Source organism: Quercus suber, unplaced genomic scaffold (assembly GCF_002906115.3).
Source record: "Quercus suber isolate HL8 unplaced genomic scaffold, Cork oak 2.0 scaffold_399, whole genome shotgun sequence".
In the NCBI taxonomy this organism is placed as follows: Eukaryota; Viridiplantae; Streptophyta; class Magnoliopsida; order Fagales; family Fagaceae; genus Quercus; species Quercus suber.
Genome location: NW_027069850.1, coordinates 618,125 through 646,075, shown reverse-complemented (window position 1 = coordinate 646,075; position 27,951 = coordinate 618,125). Strand labels below are relative to the sequence as shown.

Sequence of the window (27,951 nt, the reverse complement as noted above, 5' to 3'; positions counted from 1 at the left end):
ATTTTTGGGGAGAGGCTTTACAGAAGATCATATGACGAAATTCATCTCTTTTGTGTTATCGCCAAGGAAGCACAGCAAATAATTGAAGAGGTTCATGAGTCAAGTTATGGGCCACATATGAATGTACACATACTGTCATGAAAAATAATGAGGAAAGGTTATTACTGGACTACTATAAAAGCAGATTGTGCAGCTCATGTTCAAAAGTACCATCAATGCCAAGTCCATGGAGATCTGAAGCACATGCCACCTCTGCCATTGTATACCATGACTTCACCCTGGCCGTTCTCTACAAGGAGAATAGATATTACTGGGAAGATTCACCTAACAACATCCAATGGCCATGAATTCATACTTGTTGCTATTGATTATTTCACCAAATAGGTAAAAGTTGCCTCTTACAAGGTTTTGAACTAAAAGAAAGTTGCTCAATTTATTCAGACCAATTTATAGGGTACCACATGAAATTATCTTTGACAACGGGGGCTGCATTTCAAGGGAAAAACAGAGAAGCCACTTTGACCGTTCAATATTCAACACCACAAATCCTCACCCTACCATCCTCAGACTAATGGAGCAGTTGAGGCTGCAAACAAAAACATAGGGAGAATTCTGAAGAAAATCACTAAAAACTACAAGGATTGGCATCTACAATTACCCTATGCACTTTGGGGGTATTAAACATCAATTCAATCTTTCACAGGAGCCACACCTTATTCATTGGTGTATGGGATGGAAGTAGTCCTTTCCATTGAAATAGGTGTTTGTTCATTGAGAACAGTATTGGAGAGTGAAATTCCCGAAGTAGATTGGTTGCAAAGTAGATATGACCAATTATGCATGATGGATAAGAAGAGACTCAAGGCCCTGTATCACATTCAGGGTTATCAAAGGAGACTTAGGAAAGCTTTTGACAAGAAAGTAAGAACTAGAGATTTGAAGTTGAGGGACTTAGTGCTGAAAGAGATCCGAGCCTCGGTTCAAGACACAAACGGGAAGTTCAAGCAAAATTAGGCAAGTCTATATATTATCAAACACATATACTCTAGGGGAGCAGTAAGGTTGATGGACTTAGATGTAAACCCTTTTACTGAGCCAACCAATATGGATCAATTGAAGAAATACCACGTCTGAGGTGGTAGTCTAAAAAAATAATGTCTGAAGTGGTTGTAAATTATGTTACTTCCCTTCCTAGGTTTCCCAAAAAAAAAACTCGCTATGTTGAAAACCCAAAAGGGCGGTTTAGACAAAAATTAGGACATAAAAAAAAAAATAAAAAAAAAAAAAAAAAAAAAAAAAAAAAAAAAAAAAAAAAAAAAAAAAAAAAAAAAAAAAAAAGGTTGAAAACTTGAAATGAGGATTTACGCAAAAGGAGAGTAAAAAAACAAAAAAAGAGTGAGAGAGCCTACTAGGTTAAAAACTTGAAAGAGCAGCCTAGGCAAAAGTTAAGGCAAATAAAATGAACTACATGATGACCTGATCCTTCTGCCAAGGAGGTACGTAGACAACCATATATTGGTCTGGTCACAACTTTCCCAAACCCACCATTTACCTATTAGGAAAAGGAAAAACTGTTTTCAAAATCAAACCATTCCATTAAACCATGCCATTACATAGAATTCAAAACCCAAACCCTAAATCAAACCATAAAAAAAATAAAATAATAAAAAATAAAAAAATAAAACCAAACCCTAAAAACCTAAACCCTAAATAGAACCCTACACCTAGAGGTCCTAAATAATTCCTAAACCTAAGAGTTTCACATTAACTTTTAAAATAAACATGTTCAAAGCCAAGAATAAGAAGATCATTTTTTCTTCAATCTTTTCTCCTTTGATTGTTTGATGGTTCCATCTATGCTAGGTACTTTGTTATTGTTGTCTCTCCTTTTAAACTCATAGTTGTTAGCCTCATGTCTTTCTCAGTTGTCTCTAAGAGATTGTTTTCTCATAACAACCATGTCAGCCTCCTTGTCTGCAATCTTGTTCACCAACCACTTAGAGTATTCTATGGTCATCCTATGAAAGTGAACTTTGACAAAAGATTGATCCACTCGGTCAGCCATCTCCAAGCCCAACAACATGTTCCTTGTAGAAGTAGGATTCATGTCCATCGGAGTGAATGAAAGGTTTTCTTCCTTTTCCACCAGGCATTCCCTACTCATATTAGAATTGCCTCAAGAGTCAATCCGCCTTATAGAAAGTTGCCCTTCTTAATCCAACTATGAAGATGTGATCTGATCCTAGAGATCGCAAGAAAGGAGGTGGGCACTTCCACCAATAACAATTCCATCGAACTAAGACACTAGACTTCTTATTCAAAAATTTCACCCAGTCACTTTCAATTTGACACTTGGTTTTGAGCACTATCTTACTGAGGAAATTGCCAGGACCATAATAAGCAATAGTAGGTGTGGCAATCATGTCCAGTCTTTCCATCAACCATATCTACAAAATCAAGGGACTCCTAAGAAAGTTTGAGACTCTCCACCAAGAAATATAGAATCCAATCCTAAAAGAGTTTCTGTCAAGATTAGAGAAGTAGGATTATCACCATCCTTAACTTGACTTACAATGCCTATGGCTCGAGCATCCACAAAACCAGGCCTTCTAGAGCAAAGCAAAAATTCTCCCATGAAGCAAAGATCTAAGCCAAAATTTTTCAGCATGTTGTCAATCACTCAATGAGTATGTTTGTTAATCAATCTTGAAACAACTTTATAAAGATTCACCATGTGGCCTTCAATCATGCTACTGGTAACTGTAGTAGGAAGCCCTAGAACACAGGATAAAATCTCCCTATGTTTGGGATCACAAGAAACTACTACAGATTTTTTGCTAGGATCATAACCCAAAATAGTGAAAATTCTTCAATTGTGGGACAAAGTTCAACAGTTTAAAATCAGAATACATTATCTTTAGTATCCCAGAACTTCATGGCAACACGGAGGAAATCCCATTTGATCTTGACATTCCTCAAGGCCTTGATTCCCTCTAGCTTGTAGCCTGTAAAATTGGACTTGGTACTAAAATCAAAGCTATGAACCCATCTATTGATATCATGAATGGTTGAACGAAGAAAATTTTGATTATTAGCCATGGATAACTCTTGCATGTGATTATTGTTTCTTGCTAACTTTGATGCAGAGAATTTTTTGCAAGATAGATGCTAAGATAAGCTACCTTAATCCTTAACTAGGTTTAAATGGGTTTCAAGGGTTTGTAATTGACTAGGAAAGTGTTTCATGGTCTCAAATGGAGAAAATATTTATTAAAAAAAAAAAACTCAAAAACACAAAAAACACGTTGAAAAAGCGCGAGGAATCGCCCCAAAATTAGGTGTGCCTATTGACATCTTAAAAAGTGCCAGTCGGCACTCTAAAAAGCTGATAGGCACTCCAAGAGTGCCGATTGGCACCCAGCTTAACCAAAGCCCAATTATCCTATTTTGTGTTTTCAAGCACTTCTCGGGTCCGTTTTGAATCTCTTTTTCACTCAAAAAAAAAATTTGAATGTGCAAAAAAGTTTTCAAAAATTTGCATGGAGTGTCAAACTAGGGCATTTAGGCATGCCATGTCCATTTAAAAAAAAAAAATCATCTGCTTTTAAAAAAAAAAACTGAGAAAAAAAAAAAACTAATCAAGTCAAGATTTTCCAAAGTCATGCTTTTATCTCTTCAACTAGGGGCATTCGGCTATGCCTTATCCCCTCTTTTTGGAACAAGTAAAAATCACACATTTCTTTTCAAAAAAAAAAAAAAATCATGCATAAGTTTTCAGACTAGGGGCTTTCGGTTGTGCCTCATTCAGGTGAGTACAAATCACATCAAAGGTGGTCAGAAAGTTCAAATTGTTTACTACAAGACTTCATCAGGAAAATTAAAATACAGGTTAAGCATCATTCAAACTCCGGGTCTGCCTGCGGGAAGATCTCCTAGACCTACCCCTAGAGGAGCCACCCTCAGTGTCTCCTTCTTGACTTGCATAAAATCGAGATTCTTGTTGCTGGTTCTGAAGTTCCAAATTTCTGATTCTTTCCTCCAAGGATCTTGTGTTAGCATCAACCATTGTCATTCGGTTGTTCTAAAAAATCAACAGAGACAAGTGTTAGATCCATTATCATGGAGACTTAGGCAAAGATCACTAAGGAAGCATCATCTTATACCCAGTTCATTTCATTAAGCACATATTGAGAAGATTGAGTGTGCGCCAAAAGTTGCAAACCTCCAATCATCCCCATGCTTTCCTCCATAAGATCAACTCTCTTGAAACACAAATTCACCGGTTCATGAACAACTCAATGAGCTAAAAGAAAAATAAGGACAAGAGAATAAAAGATTCGAGAACACACTGGGTCACCCCAAAGGACATTTGGGGTGTGCTCTGGTTTGTTTAAAGCCATAGAACTATATGACCCATCAGGATTCATCACTTCATGTTGCTATGTAGGAAAAGGAGTATATGTCTCTATGAAGAAACTAGAAGAACCGCTAGTACGGCTAGGAAGGGGATTCTCCTCTTCCTTTTCCTCATCTTCAGAATATGAAGCCAAAAAGTGCAACATGCAAATGAAACATATAAGATGAGGATACAAGATAACATGCAAATTGACTTTGAGAGAGAAGAAAGATATTGAGGGTACAAGAATGCCAGCTAGACAACCCTACAATTGAGTCTAGACAAACTCATACTATAGTATCCTGGTGTCTTCGAAACAACATGGCCCACCCAAGCATGAGCGATTTCTTCATTAGCTAAAAGGTTTGCCAACCAGATTAAGGGACAAGGATGAACTGGAATTGTTGAAGGAGGGTACACATGCTGAACTTGAGCCTACACTCAATCACCAAGATACCAATACCTCTCGTGACCACACTCAAATAGTACTTGACGACCATTCAGCTCTCAAGCCCATTCACACTCAGCATGCTCCTCACATCCAAGCCATGGATCCAAAGAAATCTAAAAATTACAAAGAACCCAGAATGAAAGAAAGCCAAACCACAATCAAACACAAAACCCCACACATGAAAAGAAAAAAAGAAAAAAAAAAAAAACTCACATCATCGATAGTCAAGTTATCAATCACCATACGCCAAACTTGGCAAAGAACGCTTGGAAGGTGTTGACAAATGATACTTGGGCAACCAACAGAGAAACCTTGGATACATATCACCAACATTTACTAAAACTTGAGGACCAACCCCAAAATACTCGTACATCTAGACCTAAAAAAAAAATCGACATACATCATTAGTGATACAACAACCAAAATGACTTTCCAAAACACACACATAGCCAAGAATGCAAAACCTCACCTGCCAAACAAATAGTGCACCTCCTAAGCTTGATAGGCTACACCAAGAAAGTTGAGTTATGAAATGCAAAAGGGTTGCGTAGGCCATGCCACCCCAATCATAATTTTTGATCTGGCCAATATCCCTTAGACTCCATAAATAGTGCAAGCTCACAGTACTACCCAAGTCTGGACATAAGAGAGTTCCAATGAAGAGAAGCATGAACATGCGAGTGCCGGTCACCACAGTCTTACAGCTCTTAATATTGGTGTACAACCACATCAAGGAGACATTTTTGCTCTTCATTTTTGAAGGCATCACCCCCAAAAGACTTTTAATTTATGATGAGGTGATGAAATCATTAACTTTAATTCTTTCACCACCCAATTTTAAGCCAGTAATGGCTGAGAAGTCATAGGGTCTCAACATCACCTCACCAATGCCTGGAAAATGGAAAGTGCAAGTAGTGTCCCATACCCACAAAAATTTCCATACTCATGGGATAGGACTTACACATTCCAACAAAATTTCCACACTCATCGAAAATGAATTTGTTCAATCAAGCCTACACATAAAATTTTCACGACTTCCATGCCCACAAAATTCAAATCAAAATTCATTTATCAATACCACAAGTTACAAACATTGTCAAATTTCACCATGCCAAAAAAATTTGACAATTCAAAAAATGACCCAAGGCAAAGATTACAACATGAGCACAAGAATTTCCAACCAAATCATACAATTTCCATAATTTCAACAAGAGAAAACAACAACAAAATGACAATGTCTCAACATTAAGCTCCCAACAAAACATGAAACCAACAAATTTGCCAACAAAAAAAAACCAAAAAATGAGCTCACCTTGAAGTCTCTCTTTGGAGTGTGGAGCATGGGTCTTGGAGGAGCCCTTCTTCCTCATTCCATTCAAGGAATGGGTGATATTTTTTTCCTATTAAAAGTAAGAAAGGAAGGCACATTGGAAGATGCCATTGACAATGCAAAACAATAATAATAATAATAATAATAAAATGAAGGTTTGGAGACGGGTTTCAACAAATGGGTTTGTAGCAAAATGGTCAAGAACACAAAGATCTGAAAAGATATTGAGAGAGATGAATGAAAGCAAGTTTAGAAGCTTAGAAAAGTGATTTTCTAGAGAAAAAATGGTGTGAGGAGGAAGAAAATGCAAGTGGATGAAGTGTGTGAATAGTGACAATGGAGGAAGAGAGAAGAGTGAGGAAAAAAAAATGATGAAGACAAAGAAAGAGGGAGGGTCAAAAATTCACCCCCTCCCTTTTTTACCTGAGTTAACTCAGTTAACTCTTCAAAAAAAAAAAAAAAAAAAGAGAAAATTCTTTTTTTGTTCTTTCTTTTTTAATTATTTTTTAAAGAAGAAAAAAGAAAAAAGCTTTTCAAAGATTTTCAAAGACAGGATGACATCAATTTCAAGAGAAATTCAATTTTGAAGCAAGAAGAAAATAAATTTTCAAAAATGATTAAGGACAAAGGGTACCATTTTTCAAAAAGAAAGTTTCAAATTCCAAATTTCAAACTGTAAATTTCAAGTTTCAAATTTCAAAGAAAAAAAAATCTTTTTCAAAAGAACTACAAAAATCAAGCAAGGTTTTCTTTCAAAAAAGGGAAATTCAAAATTTAAAAAAAAAAAAAAGAAAAAAAAAAAGAGAGAGGAAAATCACACATCTCAAAACAATGGAACAACAAAGCACTCATCATTCAAAGTCTAATTCCAAATTTTGATCTTTTGTAGGCAAGATCCTAGGTTCTAAGGTAGAGAAGCCTTTGGTTACCTTCCATTCAAATTAAGGTAGTGAAACCCTTTGGTCGACCACAATTCAAGATTGAGATAGAGAAGCCTCTCAATTGTCCCAGATTCCGAGGTAGAGAAGCCTCTTGGTTTCCTTTCATTCAAATCGAGGTAGAGAAGCCCCTTGGTCACCCACAATTCAAAGATTGAGATAAAGAACCCTCTCAATCATCCTAGGTTCCAAGATAGAGAAGCCTCTTGGATACCTTTCATTCAGATTGAGGTAGAGAAGCCCCTTGGTTGCCCCCACATACAGATTGAGATAGAGAAGCCTCTCAATCCACCACAGATTTAGACTGAGATAGAGAAGCCTCTTAGTCACCCTAGATTTCAAGATTCATTTCAAGTTTATTAGTTATCAAGTAGGTTGAGTATTCATAATTCTCATTTTTTTCAAAACAACAAAACACTAGTTCTATGTTCCTAGATTTTAGGTTCGAGGACTAGGTAATCTTTGAAAAGTCATCCTTGATTAAATCATGGCTGCTAAAATCAGTGTCTTAGTTTTACGTTGACATTCTCTTTGCAAGCTCTATCAATGAGGGGCATTTTGTAGACACTTAATTTTGCACCCATAATTTAATCTTGGAAAATGACTAGAATGACCAATCATATACCCAAAATTTAGAGTTGCATTACCTACATTAATTCATTTATTGCATATCATATAAATAATCTTGAGATTCTAGCGGTCGCATGGTATGTCTGATTTCTAAATCAAACCGTCAAATTGAAAGATATCACATGATCAAATTTTCACAGTCTGCATGCATTTTGCTTGGGTGGAGCCGATCATACATGATTAATTTAAATTAATTCTAATTGGTTAGACAATTAAAATTAATTAGATAATTTTGTGATTGGTTGTTGGTTAGTGTCAAAAATAGGCTTGCTTGCATGAGAATAAAGTTAATAATCAGATAACAAAGAAGTTATGGATAATAAAGGCTTTTTAGAATATTCATCTACTAAATAATTATCACTTTAAAGACTTGAATATCAAGAAAAAGGAATTAATTTTTAGAATATGGATTAAAAAATGTCTAGGTGCAATTCCCGACTTAAAATCCTCAAAAAAGGAGTCCAAATTGGACCAAAACTCAAACGCAGACTTGGCACCCAAGAGGGCCATTCAGCACTCTTGGAGTACCGATCGGCACATGGTAAGTGCTGATCAACACTTCCCCAGTGCCGACTGGCCCAAATTTTTGGCTTGGCCCGGGGACTTCCTAATTGAGATAAAGCCTATTTTTTTCGATTTTTTAGAGATAAGGACGTGTTCCAATTCATATCTGATCTCATTCAGCATCCCAACCTTTATAAATAGGGGAAACAAATAAAAAATAGGGGCTCTTCTTTTCTAACTTTTCTGCTCTCTTTACGTTAAAGACATTCTAGAGGCTTTTGCTTTAGGAACTTCTCTTTTGTAAGTAAAGTATTTTAGACCTCAAAGAAGTGAATAAACTTCTTTGATTTCTAAAATATTCTTTCACTAGAAGAGCTCGCTCATGCAAAAGGTATTCTGTTTTTCTTTCTTTTCTTTTTTCGTTAATTAGCATGTTTTTGTGTTTGATGCATGAATATGATTAGCATGTTTTATTATAACTTGTTCTTAATAGATAATTGTCACGCTTAGATGCTTTAGATGATTGTTTATTTCAATTCTTTCTCTTTGACTTCAAAATCTGTAATGACTATCAAAACTTTTTTATGAAGACAAATTGATCTGTATTTTCATTAAATATAGATCTAATTTTTTTTTTCTAAACACAAAACTGCTTTGTATTTTCATCAAATACAAATATGATTTTTTTTTTCTAAACACATAACTGGTTTGTATTTTCATTAAATGCAGATCTAATTTTTCTAAACTCAAAAACTTATCTGTATTTTCATTAAATACAGATCTAATTTTTCTAAACTCAAAATTTCTTTTTTCTTAAAAGTTTTCTTTGTTATAAAAGTGCAGATTTTGAAATTTTAAAGAAGGGATTGAAATTAGGTTGAAGGTTTTTTTTTTTTTTTTTTAAATTATATACACACACACACACATATATATATATGATGCATGCATAATAAATTTGTCTCATGTATGTGGATCCTCTTTCAAAAGCCTTTTTTATTTGTTTCTAACAACAGATCTGCTTTTTCTTTTACAAACCTAAAATCAATCATTTTTTCTCTTACAAGAACAAATATGATTCTTTCTAACAAAATCTCTGTTTTTTTTTTTCTTTTTACAAAAACAGATCTGATGTCTACAAATCAAATCTTATTTTCTAAACTTAACAAAAATAGATCTGATTTTTCTTGATAAAATCTTGCTTTTTACCCTTTACACAAAAACATATTTGATTTTTTTACAAACCAAGTCTTATCTATATATATATATATATATATATATATATAACCGAAGCTTTTGAAGCTCCCACATTTTTCTACATCAGCATTTGCATTTGCGTTTTTTTTTTTTTTTTTTTGCTTTTTTCTTAGTTGTATTTTTTACTTTTCTTCAAGAGTGGTAGACAGTGCACACCAATGGGTTAGGTGCACTGTTTACAGAATTCAAAAATTTTACTTTTCAACAATTTTTTCATTAAAAATGAATCTTATAACACTATTTATATATTTAAAAATTATTTTATTATAATATTTTTAATTTTCAATTTTTAATAAAATAAATTCTACCTTAACCGAAAAAGATCCACGTGTTTTTGGAAATTCAAAAGATGAACCCGAGGCGTACGTATTCATTTCTTGATGCCTGGTGCTCATATCAATAATACCAGTCTGGACTCCTACGCAATCTCTCTGTCTCTCCAAGGCATAACTGAGTGCCTGTGCCTCACCTCAAAGAGTGAAGACAACAAAAGCAAAGCCATCGGCCAGAAAATACAGAAAGTTTCAGGGAGCCTTAGAACTGAAAAGAGAGAAACAAATGCGACCACTACCACCACAACCAGCTGCAGCAGCAACAGTAGTAGCGGCAGTAGCAGCTGAATCTGCTATAATACACCTCTCCCCACCACTCTCTCCGTCGACCCCAACAAAAACAAGATGTGAGCCACAAGATGATGGCTGCAACAGGTGGCAGCCGTACTCTAATTCTCGGGATTTTGAAGCAAACGCGGCCACAGTCCTCATCGTCCTCCTCTGCGCACTCATATGTGCTTTGGTTCTCAACTCCGCCATTCGCTTCTTCCTACGTGGTGGTGGCGGCAATAATCACCAACAGCCACTACCCCAAAACCAACAACAACAACAACAAGTACAACATGATGAGCGAAAGAGCACGCTGGAGAAAGAGGCAGCTGATACGTTAATTTCAGGTCCGAGCCTGGTGTTTTCGACAGGGATGAAGCTGGCTGGAACGGAAGCAGAGTGTGCGATTTGCTTGTCGGAGTTCGTGGAGGGAGAGGGGATTCGTGTGTTGGGAAGGTGTAACCATGGCTTCCACGTGAACTGCATTCAACAGTGGTTGTCTTCCCACACCTCCTGTCCCACTTGCCGCCGCAGCTGTCTCCCTCCCTCTCCTATTCCTACACAACCCTGCAGCCAAACCAATACTGGAGAAGGACCAATTCTCTCTCTCTCATGATTACCCTTCAAAGTTCAAGGCCAGTTCAGACAAATCAGATCAGAGTATTTACATTTGTTTTATGCAATGGAGCTGGCTAATTAACTATATATACATATATAGCAAGTAACTAGCTAGGATTGTGTGTATTTCAAATTCGGGTTTTAATTTCAATTTCTCTCTTGAATCATGATTACTTCATATATGCATGACTTTACCTGTTTGCCGACCATATAAACAGATTACTCTTTAGCTAACCCGACCTGTCTCTCTCTCTCTCTCTCGGGGAATATGTTAGAGAATAATCATCACAAGGCCAATATGTATGGAGTCTCTGCTGGTGGTCTAACCGATCTCTGCAGAATAACCAAAACAAACATATGACTGTTTTTCGTAACAAATTCCATCACTGATGAGTTATAAAATTCCATGCCACATCTTTCTCAAAAAAAAAAAAATTCCATGCCACATGTGCATAGGGTGGCTCTAGCCACTAAAGTCTTATTATGCGTGGTTTGATTTCATTTTCGAATCAACGAACATATTTTATCATTTCTGTTCCATTCATAATGTTAATAAGCGGAAGTGGCAACAAATGTTGATGAGAAACAAAGATTGTGACTTTGATACTATTTTAAAATAAAAATAAGAAAAGAAAATTATGTAGAGATAGCGGAAATAAGAAAATTTATGTATGTTACAATAAATCCAATATTGGAAATATATAGAAATATATTAGGCTTATATAGTAAATAGTATGATAACCCCAAATTACGGTAGTTCCTAGTATTACAAAACCACGATACTTCATAATATTTTATAAAACCATGGTCTGGTGGTGGTAGGTGATGATTTTTTTCTTGGCAGGACTGAACTATAGAATCAATATACTGTTAATTAAAGATAAACTCAAAAAATATGCATACATCATAAATACACACACACATATAGAAAGAAAGAAAAGAAGTAAATTTTAAATTTCTAATAATATAGTAAGTTATAAACCATAATATATTGTTTATAAAATTATCAAAACCTCTCATTTGAATGAGAATTAGTGTTTATTAAATATTTTGTAGATATTTGAGTCTTGTAGAGTCTTGTAGATATCTGTGAGTCTTGTTGCTATCTGTCACAGCATAGAATATCTTGTAGATATTAGTTTAGTTTAATAGTTTTATATTGTAGTTTGTAAATAGAGTGTTAAACTACATGCCACTTGTCATGTTTGTATTGGCTGACTTGGGATTGAATATTGTTGGTCAAATTGGTTACTCTGTTTCTGTTATATATAAAGAAACAAAGTCAGATATTTATATATACGAAATCATTTTCTTAAAGCTTCAGAATGTTCATTCTCTCTCTCTGCATGCCTTCACGTCTCTACATGCTTTCTGCCATTGCTGAACCTTCTTTGAGCTTGCATTTTTTATTTCAACATGGTATTAGAGCTGAACTAGCTCAGAGAATTGTTCAAGTCTAGTATTCTCTGATTCTTCCTAGTTCAATTTCATTTTCTTTTGATTTCTTGGTGCTTCTTTCAGATCAATTAGAAATTTTCTTCATTGTGTTTCTGATTGATTCTTGCACTAAGTTCATCATCTTCTAGATCTTGATTTCTTTAGCATATTGAAATCTAGATTCCCCTCTTCATAATTGGAAATTGATTTCTTTCAATCTTAGGGGTTCAATTCCCAATTTGTAGTGAGTTCATCAAGATTGTAAATTGAATCTTGATTTGATTTGACATTACATTGTATCACAGTGTTCATTACTTATTCCTTGAAGATTTTTCTCTAAAATAACAATTCTTGATTTTTCGTTTGCTAAATCCTGTTTAGGACTCTGAATCTTCAATCAAGTTTCATCCTTTTTTGATAAACATTGCACTAAGTATGACTGAAAGTACTTCTAGTGCTACTGCTCCAATTGTTCAGCCTTGGGAAAATTCCTCTATCCCCTTATTTTCTATCAAGTGGTGATAATCCTGGTATTTCATTGGTGGTTCAACCTCTCACTGAGGAGAATTATAGCACCTGGAGTAGGGCAATCCTCATTTCTCTAGATGCCAAGACCAAACTAGGATTCATTGATGGTTCTATTCCCAAACCTCAATTTGTTGGTTATCCCTATTACAGAGCTTGGTGTAAATGTAACAGCATAGTCTTGGCTTGGCTGTTTAATTTTGTCTCCAAAGATTTACAACCAAGCATAGTCTATTTCAAGACTGCTAGAGATGTGTGGATTGACTTACACTTTAGATTTGGACAAGGCAATGGCCCTAGGATCTTTGAGTTGAGAAAGGAGATTAATTCTTTTACTCAAGACAATTTAACCATCAATGCATATTACATCAAATTTGAGGGACTTTGAGATGAATTTTCCAATTATAGGACATTTACCTTTGGTCATCAAGTGGAGGAGTGTACTATGTCTTTTCTGATGGGGTTGAATGAGACTTATGCAATTGTCAGAGGACAGATTCTGATTATGGATCCTGTGCCTCCCTTGAGCAAGGTGTTTTCTCTTATACTTCAATATGAGAAGTAAAGGAAGGTTGGTGCTGCCAAGAAAATGCAACTTGACACAGCAGTTGCTTTGGCATCAGCATTAGCAGCAAAGAATGTCAAGAACTTCAAGAAGGGTAGGCCACAATGTACTCATTGTGGTGCAATGGGTCATGTGGTTGACAAATGCTATAAGTTGCATGGATACCCTCCTGGCTATAAGTTCAAGTCCACTAAAGGCTAGGTTGTAGCTGCTTTACCACCTTTTGCCAACAATGTAATTGCTTTTGAAGATGATGCAAGTGGAGGTGTTAGCCTTACTAAGTTAGAATATCAGCAGTTACTTAGTTTGTTAAACTCCAACTGCCATTTTGGTACTCAAGTACCTTCTGAGGGAGTTGCAGATACCCATCAGGTTGCAAATATCATCACTTAGCCTTCATTTGATCTTCAAGGACATGAGATATCAGGTATATGGTCTGTTCCCTCTCTTGAATATTTAGTTTTTTCTTTTTCCATCAATACTTCTCATATTCAGTCCACTGATTGGATTCTTGACAGTGGAGCCATTGATCATATAATTCAAATTTCTGTTAGACTTCCCAATGGTGACATGGCAAAAGTTACACATATTGGCATTGTGCAACTATCTTCTACCTTAGTTCTTGACAATGTGCTTTGCATTCCTAGTTTTTCCTTTAATCTGATTTCCATTAGTAAACTGACCCAACATCCTTCTTGTTGTTGCATTTTTCTTTCACAATACTGTTTCATTCAGGACTTACAGTCTTGGAAGATGATTGGGTTGGGTAGAAATCAAGGTGGATTATACATATTGCAAAGCAGCTTGCCAGATAGTTTGCCATCATGTGTTTCCAATGCTCTTTCCAAGCTTTCACCTTCTTTTCCTACTGTAACAGCTACTGTAACAGCTCTTACTTCTTGTGATGTGAATTCTGTTGATACTATTAGTCTATGACATTGTAGATTAGGTCATCCCTCTGCCAAAAGACTTGATTTGTTGTAATCTGTTGTACCTACCATCATTTCTTGCAATAATAAGAACTCTGATTGTTCTATCTATTCATTAGCTAAGCAAAAGAGATTGTCTTTTCCTATTTCTACTTCTCATTCATTTGCATGTTTTGATTTAATACATGTTGATATCTAGGGCCCTTACTCCGCACCTTCCCTAAATGGTTCTAGGTATTTTCTTACCTTAGTGGATCACTATAGTAGGTACACTTGGGTGTTTCTGATGAAATACAAGTCAGAGGCTTCATCTTTGATTCAATCATTTTATAATCTCATTCTTACTCAATTTAAACTTCCCATAAAGGTCATTAGATCAAATAATGGACCTAAATTTGCTTTGAATTCCTTTTATGATTCTAAAGGAATTATACACCAACTGTCTTGTGTGGAAACACCTTAACAAAATTCAGTTGTTAAGAGGAAATGCCAACATCTTCTTACTGTGGCTAGAGCTTTGAGATTTCAAGCTAATTTACCTCTCAAATTTTGGGGTGATTGTGTTCTTACTACCACTTATTTGATTAATAGAACATCTAGTCCACTTCTTCAAAATCTAACTCCTTATGAAAAACTGTTAGGGCATTCACCTTTCTGTGGTCATTTAAGAATTTTTGGTTGTTTGTGTTTTGTTTCAACCTTATCTAGAGATTGGACTAAGTTTGATGCCAGGGCTAAGCCTTGTATGTTCCTTGGTTATCCTTTTGGCACTAAAGGCTATAAGGTTTATGATTTGACTACTAAAACTTGTTTTGTCTCTAGAGATGTTGTTTTTAAAGAAAATATCTTTCCTTTTAAACATTGGTTGTCCAATTCTAAGTCTGTTCCCTTTTCTTCCTACCTCAATATGTTTCCTTCTCAACCTATCATACCAGATTCCTCTTCTTCTTTTCCCACTGCAGAATTCACTCCTTCTTTCTCCATAGACTTGGTTGTACCTCCTGATGAGTTCCCTGATCTTGTTCATCCTGATTCTAACCATTCTAATTCTTCTTGTGATGTTCCTCAATCCCAACCTGATGATCAACCTGTTAGGCAATCCACTAGAGTTAGGAAACCTCCTAGTTATCTTCAGGTCTATCATTGCAACTTGGCTTTTGCACATGCGTCTGCCTCGGTTTCACTTCCTCAATCAGATGCTTCCATTGCTCTTGGTGATATAGGTATTCTTCTTTATTCTCTTGCTTCAAATCTTTCCTATGCCAAACTTTCTTCTTCCCATAAATCCTTTGCCCTTGCATTAACCATTGCTAAGGAACTTGAAACTTATGCTTAAGCTTTGAATGATCCTAAGTGGCTTAATGCCATAAAGGTTGAAATTGATGCACTTCAAGCTAACCATACTTGGGTTATGTGTAAGCTTTCTCCTGGTAAGGTACCAATTGGGTGTAAATGGGTTTATAAAATCAAGTTAAAGGCTGATGGTTCTGTTGAGAGATATAAGACTAGGTTAGTGGCCAAAGGTTTTACACAAACTGAAGGTATAGACTTTTATGAAACCTTTTCTCTTGTGGTTAAGTTTGTTATTGTCAAAACTCTTTTGACTCTTGCTGCTATTCATGGTTGGCATTTAACTCAGTTAGATGTCAACAATGTTTTCTTGCATGGGGACTTACATGAAGAGGTTTACATGCTCCCTTCACCTGGGTTTGGCAGTAAGGGGGAGGTTTGTAGACTAATAAAGTCTCTTTATGGGCTTAAATAGGCAAGCAGACAATGGTTTGCAAAGTTATCCTCTACAATTGTGGATCAGTTTTTGTACAATCAAAGGTAGACTATTTTGTTTTTACCAGGATTAAGGGAGGTTCTATAATCATCATACTTGTTTATGTTGATGATATTCTTATTGCCAGTAATGATGTGGATGCTGTGAATGTGTTTTAAGCAATTTCTAGACAGCAAGTTCTGGCTTAAAGATTTGGAACCTTGAAGTATTTCCTAGATCTTGAGGTAACAAGAACTGCCAATGGAATCTCATTATGTTAGAGAAAATACACTCTTGAGCTTCTGTTTGATGCTGGTATGTTAGCTTGTAAGCCAACAAACATTCCTATGGATCAATCAGCTGAATTCAGTAGTTTAGTTGGTGATGCAGTCCCAAATGCTTTATTGTATAGAAGGTTAATAGGAAGATTTTTGTATTTGACATTGAGTTGGTGATGCAGTCCCAAATGCTTTATTGTACAGAAGGTTAATAGGAAGACTTTTGTATTTGACATTGACTAGGTCTGACATTTGTTATTCAGTCCATAAGTCAATTCATGAGTTCACCTAGAGTACCTCACCTTCAAGCTGCTTACAAAATCCTCAAGTACTTAAAGAAAACACCAGGTCAAGGCTTGTTCTTGTCTGCAAGATCAGAATTGCAATTGAATTCCTATTGCGATGTTGATTAGGTAACTTGCCCTTATACTAGAAGGTCAATCATAGGGTTTTTGTGTGTTTTTAGGATATTCACTAATCTCTTGGAAGAGTAAAAAGCAGCAGGTGGTGTCCAAATTCTTTGTTGAGTTAGAGTATAGATCAATGGCAACAGTAACTAGTGAGGTAATTTGGCTCATTACTTTGCTTAAAACTTTTGGCTTAAATCATTCTAACTTGCTTTCCTTTATTGTGATAGTAAAGTAGCCCTCTATATAGCTGCTAATCTGGTGTATCATGAATGAACAAAACATATTGAAATAGACTGCCATTTCATTCGAGAAAAGATTGAAGATGGGGTTATTAAAACATTTCATATTCCTACACAGCACTAGATTGTAGATTTCTTTACCAAAGCTCTTGGGCAGAAGTAGTTTCATCACTTACTTTCCAAGATGAACTTTATTAACATATACGGTTCATCTTGAGGGGGAGTATTAAATATCTTGTAGATATTTGAGTCTTGTAGCTATCTATCACAGCATAAAATATCTTATAGATATTAGTTTAGTTTAGTAGTTTTATATTGTAGTTTGTAAATAGAGTGTTAAGCTACATGCCACTTGTCATGTTTGTATTGGTTGACTTGGGATTGAATATTGTTGGTCAAATTGGTTACTTTGTTTCTGTTATATATAAAGAAATAGAGTCAGATATTTATATATACGAAATCATTTTCTCAAAGCTCTAGAATGTTCATTCTCTCTCTCTACATGCCTTCACGTCTCTGCATGCTTTCCGCCATTGCTGAACCTTCTTCGAGCTTGCATTTTTTATTTCAACAGTGTTTAAAGTATTATTCAAAGTTTTCAAAAATCAAGTAAGATTTTAAGTTTTCAAAATAGATTATATTCTCAGTTTTATTTTGTACTGTTATTGTTTCCTTGCAACATATATCTTTCATAATATTCATCCATATTTCTCTCTTCATCCACTCATTGTATTTCTCCTTGAGTCTTTATATGATATTAGATAATTGGAGGATTACTTATGGTTGACCATTATCTTACACGTGTGTATACACATATAAAGATGATTTATTTTCTCCATGAACTTTAGAACAAAAGGATCATCAAGGCCTAAGCCAACATGCCTCCAAAAAGGTCCCTACATAGCATTCATCCCAAAAATGTTCAATCTAAAACCATAGCTATGTTATAAGGGAAAATTATTGCATAGTCTAGGACTAAGCTATCTGCCTCTTACAGAGGGGTGGACCCCATGGTGGGTGGCAAGGCTGACCCTAGACATTTTGGGTCCTTAGGTAATAATTAAAATGGGGCATTCTCCAAGTCCACTTAAAATGTCTACAAAATAGGACATTCTCCTACTAATCCATGTCTTCAAAACAAACTTATCCATTTTTTTTTTTTTGTAAAAAGGAAAATTATAACATTAGAGTAAAAAAAAAAAAAAAAGAGTTTTTTAAAATATTCAAAATAAGTGGTCAGATTTATTTTTTTTAAAAGAACGAATTTTGTTATTCAGCAAATAAACCTACCTTCCCAGAACCTTCATTTTTAATCATTTTTCCTATTCCCAAGCTCCCACCCACGTGGCCACCTCTGCGCCTCAACTTTTCCATTGTATTTATTCTTGCATATATTTACTTATTACTTCTTTACAGTTTTGTAAGTTTACAATGCTTCTTTCTTTTTAGTTCTTCAGACTCTCAACTTTGTCTTCGTCTCCTTTCTTCTCAATTCATCTTTCTTTAGAGGTTAAGGATGATATTTTTGGGATAATTGATTTTGTTTAGACTAAAGAATTTTTTTGGGTACCAATATTTACAAGGATGTTCTAGATTTTTTATTCTTTTGTTAAAAGATGCATCATATTTTTTGGAGTTTCATCTTAAACTAATTTTTTTTTTCTACTATCTCTTCTTTTTCAAAATTTTGGGGCCCCCTTCCACTTGAGGGCCTTAGGCCTAATTAGCCTAGTGGTGGAAGGGCCAGCCTTGGTGGGTGGGACCCACCCCTCTATGAGAGAGATGGAGCATAGTCCCAGACTATGCAATAACAACACTGTTATAAGTTGTAATCGCGCTTCATTTTGTCAAATAACAAACTTTAAATGTCAATCATATATCAAATAAAAATATTCAAAAAGAAGGACCGACCAAAAACACTAAGGGAACAATCCTAACCTTTGCCTAATTACTCTTGGAGCTCAATAGATGAGCTCCCCTAATCTTAATTAATTAAGTCTTTCCCCTTAGTAACATAAGGGGATGACATGTTGTCACGATCCCTTCAGTACTTATCGGGAACTAATCATCGTCCCAGAAATGTTCAATATAAAACCTCACCTATGTTGTAGCTGCACCTCATCTTGTCAAATAACATACTTCAATGTCAATCACACATCGAATATGCACCTTATCTTGCAAATAACATTTTTATTATTATACAAATAACATACTTTAAATGTAAATCATACGAACATAAAAAGATTCAGATAGAGGAATAGTGAGGGAATAATCCCAACCTTTGGCTAGCATAGCACCTAATCTCAATTCATGAGGGAATGACATGTTGTCAGGATCCCTTCACTTATCGAAAACTAATCATCATCCCAAAAATGTTCAGTCGAATATCATACTTTAAATGTCAATCATACATCAAATAAAAAGATTCAGATAGAGGAACACTGAGGGAACAATCTCAGCCTTTGGCTAGTAGCGCCTGATCTCAATTGGTAACATGAACTAATCATCAACCACACTCATCAAGAAAAACCTATTGTTGGGAAAAGAAAAAATCTTGGAAAGACTCTTTGAGTAGTTAATATAACATATATAGACACTATTTAACACAAAAGGTTTAAGCCCAATAGGTATGAGCTTAAATTTGTTATATTAACCACTCACTATTCTCATTAGTTTCCAATGTGAGACTTTATCACTTAACCAACCACACTACTCACATGTGAATACTCCAACACTTATAAAGTTCTAGACAATTGACCTCTAAAGTTTTCCTTTCTATTGAATTAATGTTGGACTGCGTCTAAATAAACTATCTATCAGGTCAATTTGAAATCTAGAAAGTAGGTTGTTCAGTTCTTGTAGTTAGCTTTGAATTCGGTTAATTTCATCCTACCCACTACTTTGCTCAATTGGAATTCTTGGTGTGGCTTCTCTAAAAACAAAAGAAAAAGAGACTAAAGTACACGTTTGGCCTTTAAAGTTTCAAATTGTTTTTATTTTGGCATTTATGTTAATTTCATTCTCATATTGGTCATGTTGTCCAATTCTATGGGTAATCGGATCATTAATTGTCCTTCATGTATAATTATTTCATAAAATACTATCTTTAAAATGTTGTAGGATGCAAACATTTCATTGTTCTAGGCAAAAAAATATTATGGATGGTTATATGAATGACATAGTAATATGAAATAAAAAAAAAAAAAAAAAAAAGCAGGACAAAAAAAAAATTTAAAAATATAATATGAAATTAAAAAAAAAAAAAAAAAAAGCAGGACAAAAAAAAAATTTAAAAATATAAATGATTAAAATGAAAACATTCCCAAATTTACAAAATCAAAAGTGATTCTAACCTTTATATTAAACAAAAAAATTTTAAATTATACTTTAGTAAAAATAAAATAAAATAAAGAGTAAATTCCAATAAACTACCTTGAGGTTTGGGCCAATACCAACCCTGATTTTTTTGCAAAATAACACCATTTTGCTAACAAGTTTGTTAGTTAGCAACGTTTCTAAACTATTTAGGAAACTAGCATCTCGACTCTTTTAGACTCGAGTTCCTATAGCAACTTGAGTATATTAAACTTGATTTTTGTGTGATGGCAAAGCTAAGGTGGACTTAAAATCCACGTGGAACTAAGACTCGAGTTCCTCTACACTATCTTCTTCCTTCGTTCTTTTTCTCCTTTTTTTTTTTTTTACCTTTCTTTCTTTATCTGCCGTCCCACTCTCTTCTTCCAAGCCCCAAAAACCCAAGACAGTTCTTCTTTTCCTGACAGTTCTTCCTTCTTCTTCTCCTCCCTCAAACATCCAAACCCATTTCTCAAAATTCTAAACCCAAAAATCACGATCTTGGTACCAAAGCGGCTTGGGTTTGTTGATCTCAGCACCAAAGGTCTGTTTTCTGGTTTAGTTGTCTCTTGATTCGTTTTTTGTGTTTACTAAGTTGGTCGGTCTCTGGTGGAATATTTTCTGTTGTGGGTTTGTGTTTTCTGGGTTGATGTTCTGGGTTTGTTTTTTCTGGTTGGTCTATTTGTGTTTTCTAGGTTACTGTTCTGAGTTTGTATTTTCTGCATTGGTCTGTGTTGTGTTTTTTGGGTTTGTATTTTCTACGTTGGTTTGTGTTATGTTTTCTGGAGGAAACTCAAGTTTCTAAGACTCGAGTTCTATGTGGATTTTTTTAATCCACCTCAGCTACGCACTTCATGGAAATCGAGTCTTTGAGACTCAATTTGCTATAGTGAACTCGAGTTTAAAAGACTCGAGATGTTAGTTTCATTAATAGTTTGGAAACGGTGCTAACTAACAAAATTTATTGAAAATAGGTGTCATTTTGAAAAAAAAATCCATACCAACCCTGTCCAAAACTTTTAAAAAGTGACCAATTTCATCCCTAAACAAAATTTGGCTTTTAATGTCATTTATTTTTCTCATCTTCTCCTATCTCTTCTCTCTTCTTAGGCCCTTCACTTCTCTCTTTCAAACCTCTCTGGCTCTCTCTTCTCTTTTCTCTCTCTCATCCATAGCGACTGAAGACTCACTTTCTTAAGCTTTTGGTGTTGCTCAACCATGGAAGAGAAGGTTTGTATTTTCGTTTCTAGGGGTTTATGTAACAAACGTCTAGAGTACATTTGGCGAAGACCCACGGGCTCTGCCACCACCACAAGCGACGAATCACGCCTACGACGCCGCCACTAGTGGCTTTTTCTTCTAGTTATGTTCTATTTTCATTTATTTATTTCTTTTTCTTTTGGTTTGGATCTTGACAAATTTAGGGATTGGGTTTTCTTATGGTGATAAGGATTTGGTGGTTTTTTATTTGGGTTTGAGATGTGAGGTTTTGGGTATAGTCATTTGCGAATCTGGGGGTATTTTTGGATTTGGGGTTTGTCTCAAAATGGGTCTAATAAGGTTTTTTTGATGGTTTTGTAATCTTGGATGTACACCTTATATTTCTTTGTTTGTTTGTTTTTATTTATTTTTATTTTTTAGGAATTTTGTGATGGTTTCATTTTGTTTGTGCATTGATGGGTTTGCTTGGTTTTGTATAAGAGAAGAATTTTGTTTTGTTTTGTTTTGATTATCTTGAATCTCTGTATGAATTATTGGATGCCAGAAAGAGGAGAGCCTACTGAGTCTCTAACGTGAGAATAGAGAGAAGAGGGAAAATAAGGCAAACGATGCTTAACAGTGTTTAGGGACCAATTTGAGTTTAGGGATCAAATTGGTCAGTTTTGAAATCTCTTGGACCTATTTGGCATTAACCCAAATCTCAAGATGATTTATTGAAATTTACCCAAAAATAAAATATTCAACACACTGTGTTATTGGATTATTATTATTATTTATTTTTTGGGTTGGTGAGCAAATTTTACCCCAATAACCCATTGCTATGTGTATACTAACCTAACTTAGTACATCATATATTGATTAGTGGGAGCTGTTTCAAAAAAAAAAAAAATATATATATATATATATATAATTTTAGCTATAAACTTAACTTAGTACATCATATATTGATTAGTGGGAGCTGTTTCAAAAAAAAAAAAAATATATATATATATATATATAATTTTAGCTATAAACATCTTTGAATCTATGTTTTTAAACTTGTTACGCCCAAAATTAATAAGTCACATTACCCATTAAAAAGTCATATAACTAAAAAGACAAACTTTAGCAACAAACTTGGTTGTAGTATAAGGTTATAACTCCATTCAATATACTTTTTTATTTAATGTGAATTTTGACAAATTCACCGGTAGATTACATTTCTTTCTTATATCCTCTATGCTTGTAAAAATTTTAAAAGATCAAAGATCAGTAACTATATTATCAATCAAATGTTTAAATTTTAAATTTTTATAATATAAAATTGTGCATAAAAAATACGTCTATAGGTCAAATAGTAAATAATACTTATTGGCATTATATTTGACATATGTGTAAAAAATATAAAGATCATATGATTCAAATATTAGATTTTCAAATATATAGCCATATTAATTTTTTTAATAAAAGTTGTAGCCTTAGGCTCCGCTTGGTAGGAGGGAATGGAATGGAATAGAAAGGAATAAAAAGAATAATTTTAAAATATTGTTCTCTTCTTTTGTTTGGGAGTTTTAAAGGAGGGAATAGAAAGTTCATTCCCTTGTTTGGGAGTTTAAGTGGGAGGAAATGGAATGGGTAGGAGGGAACACTCATTCCTCTCTATTCCCTTAAAACCTCAAATTTTCATTCCCCCCGAAATTGGAAGGAATGGGAGGGAATGAAATTAAATTTAATGATTTTTTTACTAAAACTCCTAAAATACCCTTATACATTTAACCATTTATTTTAAAATAGGGGTCTAATAGTAATATTGTCGTAAAATGATTCCATTCTATTCCCTCCATGTTGCTCCCAAACAGGATTACTTACATTCCATTCATTTTCATTCATTTCCATTCCTCTATTTTAAAACATCCAATCAAGGTTACTTAATTCCATTCCATTCCATTCTTTTCAATTCCTTTCCCTTACTTATATACAATCCATTCCTTTCTATTCCCTTATGATCATCTCATTCCATTCCATTCTATTCCCTTATGAACTCCCAAGCGGAGCCTTAGACTACAGATCTACAATCAACTTTTCTATTTAAAGAAAAAAAAAAAAAAAACACCATCAACCCCATATTTCTTATTCAATTTCAACAATTTTAAAATTTTACCAATTGGGCTAAATTAAACTCACAAAATTTATCCAAACTAAAATTACATTAGAACGTTGTTTATACTTTTTACTCGGTACTTTTTAACGACAGCGTGTTTTTATTTTTATTTTTAAACATCAGTGTTTGGACTTTGGATCCAAATTTGGTCCAAATTAAAAAAGTGCGCCGTTCAAACAAATGTGCTCCGCTATAGTGTGTGACCCGCCAAGGTCATACGAACGCTCTGACGAGAGAGAGAGAGAGAGAGATGGCCTTTTGGTTTTTGGATTTGTAGAAATATGAAGGAATTGGGGACATATGCTCCCAACTCCCTACCTACAATTCTGGAGAATGGCGGTACTCTCCCTCTTTCTCTCCTTGTATCTTATTATTGCCACTTGTTTGCATTATCACAATACTTATTATTGTGTAAAAGTCATTTTTGTCCTTTGCTTTATGTCTTTAATCTTCCATTTCATATCTCTCTCTATTATGCAAAAATTGCGTTTTTTGGTGCTACATTTTCAGCAGATTTTTGTTTTTTTATTGCATATTTGCAAAATACATTTTGATGTCATCAAAAATAATTTTTAGTAAATATCTTATTCATTTTAGTGCCTGTGATACATCCCTGTTTCCTACCCACATGAAGTTCAATCATGGGTTGTTTGATTATAAGTTTACATGCGTTTTTTAGGATAATGGCTGCAAATTACATTGGCGCATTCTGTTTGACCAATCTTTTATTACCACTTCTTAGAAATAGTCCTGTTCCTTCCCAGATCGTGAATGTTACGTCCTTTACTCATTGAAATGTTTAAATTGGTTCCTAGTTATGTACGTGAACATGTTTCTCTGAACAAATAGTGGTTCATTAGGGAAAAAACTTGTACACTTGTAGTTACTGCCTGTGTACTACTTGCTCATCCTTGATTCTATGCCAATGCCATGACTTTAGCATTGGCTATGAAATTGCTGTCCATTTCTGATACATTCAATCTGCCGACATGATGACATTAGTTGGAAAAAAAAGTGAAAAGAAAGAAAAGAGAAGTTAAAGAAGGAGACTTGTAAAAGAATGTTAGTGCTGAAAATGTTGTTTGACAGTCGTATTGATGTGTCAAAGAGGTCACCAGGCTTAAGTTGTAATGTTCCATTGATATGGTAAATGAATGAATGTGCTAACTTACTAACATCTGACTGTTGCCTTAACTGAAAATGGCAAAAGAAAAGTGCATGCTGATTGATCCCTTGGGATAAGATATGCTATGATGGCTTTCCATTGAGCCAAAAAGATAAGATATGCTGTAATGAGAGTTCTTGCAATATCGCCTTTTCCACATGGTGCTTGATGGTTTGTTAAATTTCTTTATAAGCAGCAATTTATAGTTAGAAGAGTTGAAACCCATAATTGCATCGGCTAACAGATTATTTAACACAAAATTCATGACCTCCTTTTTCTTCAGTTTTTAATTTGCAGGTTGACTAGGGAACTGTTTCGGGGAAGTGCTTCTCAAGAACAAAACCATATCCATGTGCTCGTATTTATGAGAATTCTAAACGTAAGATATAAATGCCCCACCAGATATATCAGACTACCTTTTATTTGAAACCTTACAAGTAGCACCCATTTTTTGCCGTAGTTTGCCTAGTGCTGTTTTCTTATGAGCTTCACTGACAACTTTGATTGATGGAAAAGTATCATCGGGTCTCTGTCATGTATTGCGCTTTTTTTTCTTCTTCTTATGGTTATTCATTTCTTTTCGGGCCTTGGTGTATCTTTGAACATATAATTATCACTAAACTTGCTTGAGTGCAATTTTTTGAATACATATTTATCATTTTCTGAGTTTTGTGCATTAAAAACTAGGATTGTATCCCTACATTTTCCCTTTTTTAACTCTTTGTACTCTAGATTTCTTGTCTTCCATTCTCGTACCATGTACAACATTTTTGCTTTTTAAGCATATTTGAGAATTTTTAGGTCTAACTAAATGCTGTCATCCATTATGCCTTTTCAAGATGTTCCACCTCATTTTTGTTTCTGTTTTTGTTTGATTTGAAGTGCTGTGGATCCCGGAGTAGTGGAAACCAATATTATGCGAGAGGTTCCCTCATGACTTTCTTGTGTAGCATTTACAGTCTTGAAGCTTCTCGGCCTTTTGCAACCACCTAAAAAAGGGATAAGCTCTGTTCTTGATGCAGCCCTTGCGCAACCAGTGAGTTTACTCCTAATAATTTGTATTATAATTCTCAAACCGAAGTTGTTATGCAGGCACACCTTTTTTCATTATATATATCTTAATCAAAGCTATTATGCCTACAATTTCATGTGTCAGTCCAACTCCAGTAGTTATATCAGCAATTTGATTGTACTGAAGCAATTGACAGAATTGTGGCATGCTAGAGTGTATTGTCTAATGCAACTAGCTCTAATCTTGTACCTTGTTATACATCGATAATTTCTGGAATATCTTAGATGCCCCTCCTCCTATTTAGTAATATTAAGCAAGTTATGCTGTGATAAAGCAGGACACCTTTTTTCTTCTTTATGAACGTTGTTGAGGTAATTTTTTCTTGAGACTCTTGAAATGCACCCATGTATTGTTTAGTGTAGGGTGGTAGTAGAACATCAATTTCTTGTGATGAGTTTTGGATTGTGTTCTATGGACAGATTGGATCGTAAGTGCCTCTCGTGTCTTTGGCGCTTCAAAGTTGAATTGGTTAATGCTCTTTTCTGGACATGCCTTGGTTTAATAGGTGGGACACTCCAAGGCATCAAATATTTAGTGTTGACTGTTACTTGGTACTGATGTCACATGGATTATATAACGGATATATTTTTCAGCTGATGAAAATTAGTGCCTGCAAATGGACCAGTCTTGTCTATTGCTGTTTGCATCAAAATCTATAAGATTGGCCTATGACAGGCTGTTCAAACCCACATATTATAGTGTTGAAGATTTCAATTACCCTGCGTGTTTTCTTGAGTTAGTTTACTTGGTGGGTAGAAAGCTTTTGATTGAGTGCTAACATTACTAACCTCTTGTTGTGGTTGATAACTTTTTTGATCTGGATGTGATTCTCCTTGCCATATTTAGCTGAATTATTATTGAATTGGATTTTGGTGTAGTTTTATTGACTTTATGGAGGAAATCTTAGAATCCATGTCAATGTGTTGGTTACTGAGATAATTAGTTTGGGTTTATTTCAGGATATATCTGGAGTATACCTTTTCAGTGGAAAGGGGTACTAGAACTATGAACTCCTCTGCACTTTCGCACAACAGCAAACTTGCACATGAACCTTGGACCACTTCATGCAATCTGTTTATGCAGTCATAGCTTGCTGTTAAGGTTAAGGAAATTTCCACGTGAATATTTGATTGTAATAGGGAGGGAATGTCTTCATCAACGAAAAGCAAAGAGAAATAGCATGGATTTGAAATGGTGGCAGTTGCACGGAGTGCGGTTGATGGCCTGTTCACTTCTCAGTTTGTCAGTCCTTCTGCATCATGGATGTTGTGATAGATGCGGTCTTGCAGTTGCAGAGCTGTAATTGGAACTTGATTATGTTATTTCTTTGCGAAAGCCTTGAGAGCTTTTTAGATATCATGGTTCTTTAAAAGTAAGATCAGAAAAGAAATGGTGGAACACAGCAACAGAAGCCAAATGGAGACATCGCTGTTCATGTTTTTTGTGGGAAATAGTGGAGACATAAGTGGAACTTGTTTAAGTTTTGTGGGCTGAATATATAAAATGTTAACAACGCGTTTACATAAATGTTAATTGTTTTTGTTTCAAGACATATATGAGAAAAAGAGGAAAGCCTCAAAGTGACTGCTGCTATAGCAATATATATATGTAGAAGATGCCAAATGTTATGTGAATGAATGCATATGGATTGTAGTCTAAATAGAAAGGAGGAGGGAAAAAGAGGTAGGGGGAATGTTTGGGTATGGCAAATGTTAACAAGCACCATGCGGTGCTTGGTAATGTTACACTAATATGAGTCCTATTTGATAAAAAAAATTGAACAAAAAGAAGAAAAAAGTACATAAAACTGACCCTACAACTTTTTTTAATATTTTTTTTCTCTTCTATAAAGCTGGTCCCACAATCTAAAAACTGTAAAAATATGACATAAAGCTGCAATAAAGTTGAAAAAAAGTACAAAGGGCTATGGTTAACGGGCACCTTATGGTGCCTATTAACACAACCCTTTTTCTAACACCCCACCTGGGGGCTGGGGCTGGGGTTGGGGGTTGATGTTGAACTAATTGATGCTTCGTAACAGAGTCTAATGATATTTGTAGAAGTGTTTGTTTTTAGTATAGTCTAGTGTATTTCAAAAATTGAGGGATAACAATGAAATCATCTAAAT

At 34.8% G+C, this 27,951-nt stretch overlaps 1 protein-coding gene and 2 long non-coding RNA genes across 4 annotated transcripts; 2 read left to right on the top strand and 1 right to left on the bottom strand.

Moving 5' to 3' along the window:
- Positions 1 to 3,793: 3,793 nt before the first annotated feature.
- LOC112014312 (uncharacterized) lies at positions 3,794 to 7,729 on the bottom strand. The gene is made up of 6 exons (XR_002883109.2): positions 7,107 to 7,729; positions 6,160 to 6,247; positions 5,317 to 5,483; positions 5,061 to 5,226; positions 4,164 to 4,960; positions 3,794 to 4,081 (listed from the first exon to the last, which is right to left on the bottom strand). It is a non-coding gene; the product is annotated as an uncharacterized LOC112014312 (long non-coding RNA).
- A 2,135-nt stretch (positions 7,730 to 9,864) lies between these two features.
- On the top strand, positions 9,865 to 10,890 carry LOC112024552 (RING-H2 finger protein ATL79-like). The gene has a single exon (XM_024057175.2). The coding sequence runs from the start codon at positions 10,062 to 10,064 to the stop codon at positions 10,719 to 10,721; it is 660 nt and encodes a 219-aa protein (XP_023912943.1). The 5' UTR covers positions 9,865 to 10,061; the 3' UTR covers positions 10,722 to 10,890.
- A 1,127-nt stretch (positions 10,891 to 12,017) lies between these two features.
- LOC136062294 (uncharacterized) lies at positions 12,018 to 27,489 on the top strand. Of its 2 annotated transcripts, none has more exons than XR_010624078.1 (4): positions 12,018 to 13,677; positions 25,035 to 25,130; positions 25,634 to 25,787; positions 26,783 to 27,489. It is a non-coding gene; the product is annotated as an uncharacterized LOC136062294 (long non-coding RNA). The 2 variants fall into 2 exon arrangements; XR_010624077.1 differs by lacking the exon at positions 12,018 to 13,677 and adding an exon at positions 23,729 to 23,925.
- Positions 27,490 to 27,951: the final 462 nt, after the last annotated feature.

What these genes read in the sequence shown, in the direction of transcription:
- LOC112024552 (XM_024057175.2), top strand. Translation starts at nt 10,062, where the DNA reads ATGCGACCACTACCACCACAACCAGCTGCAGCAGCAACAGTAGTAGCG.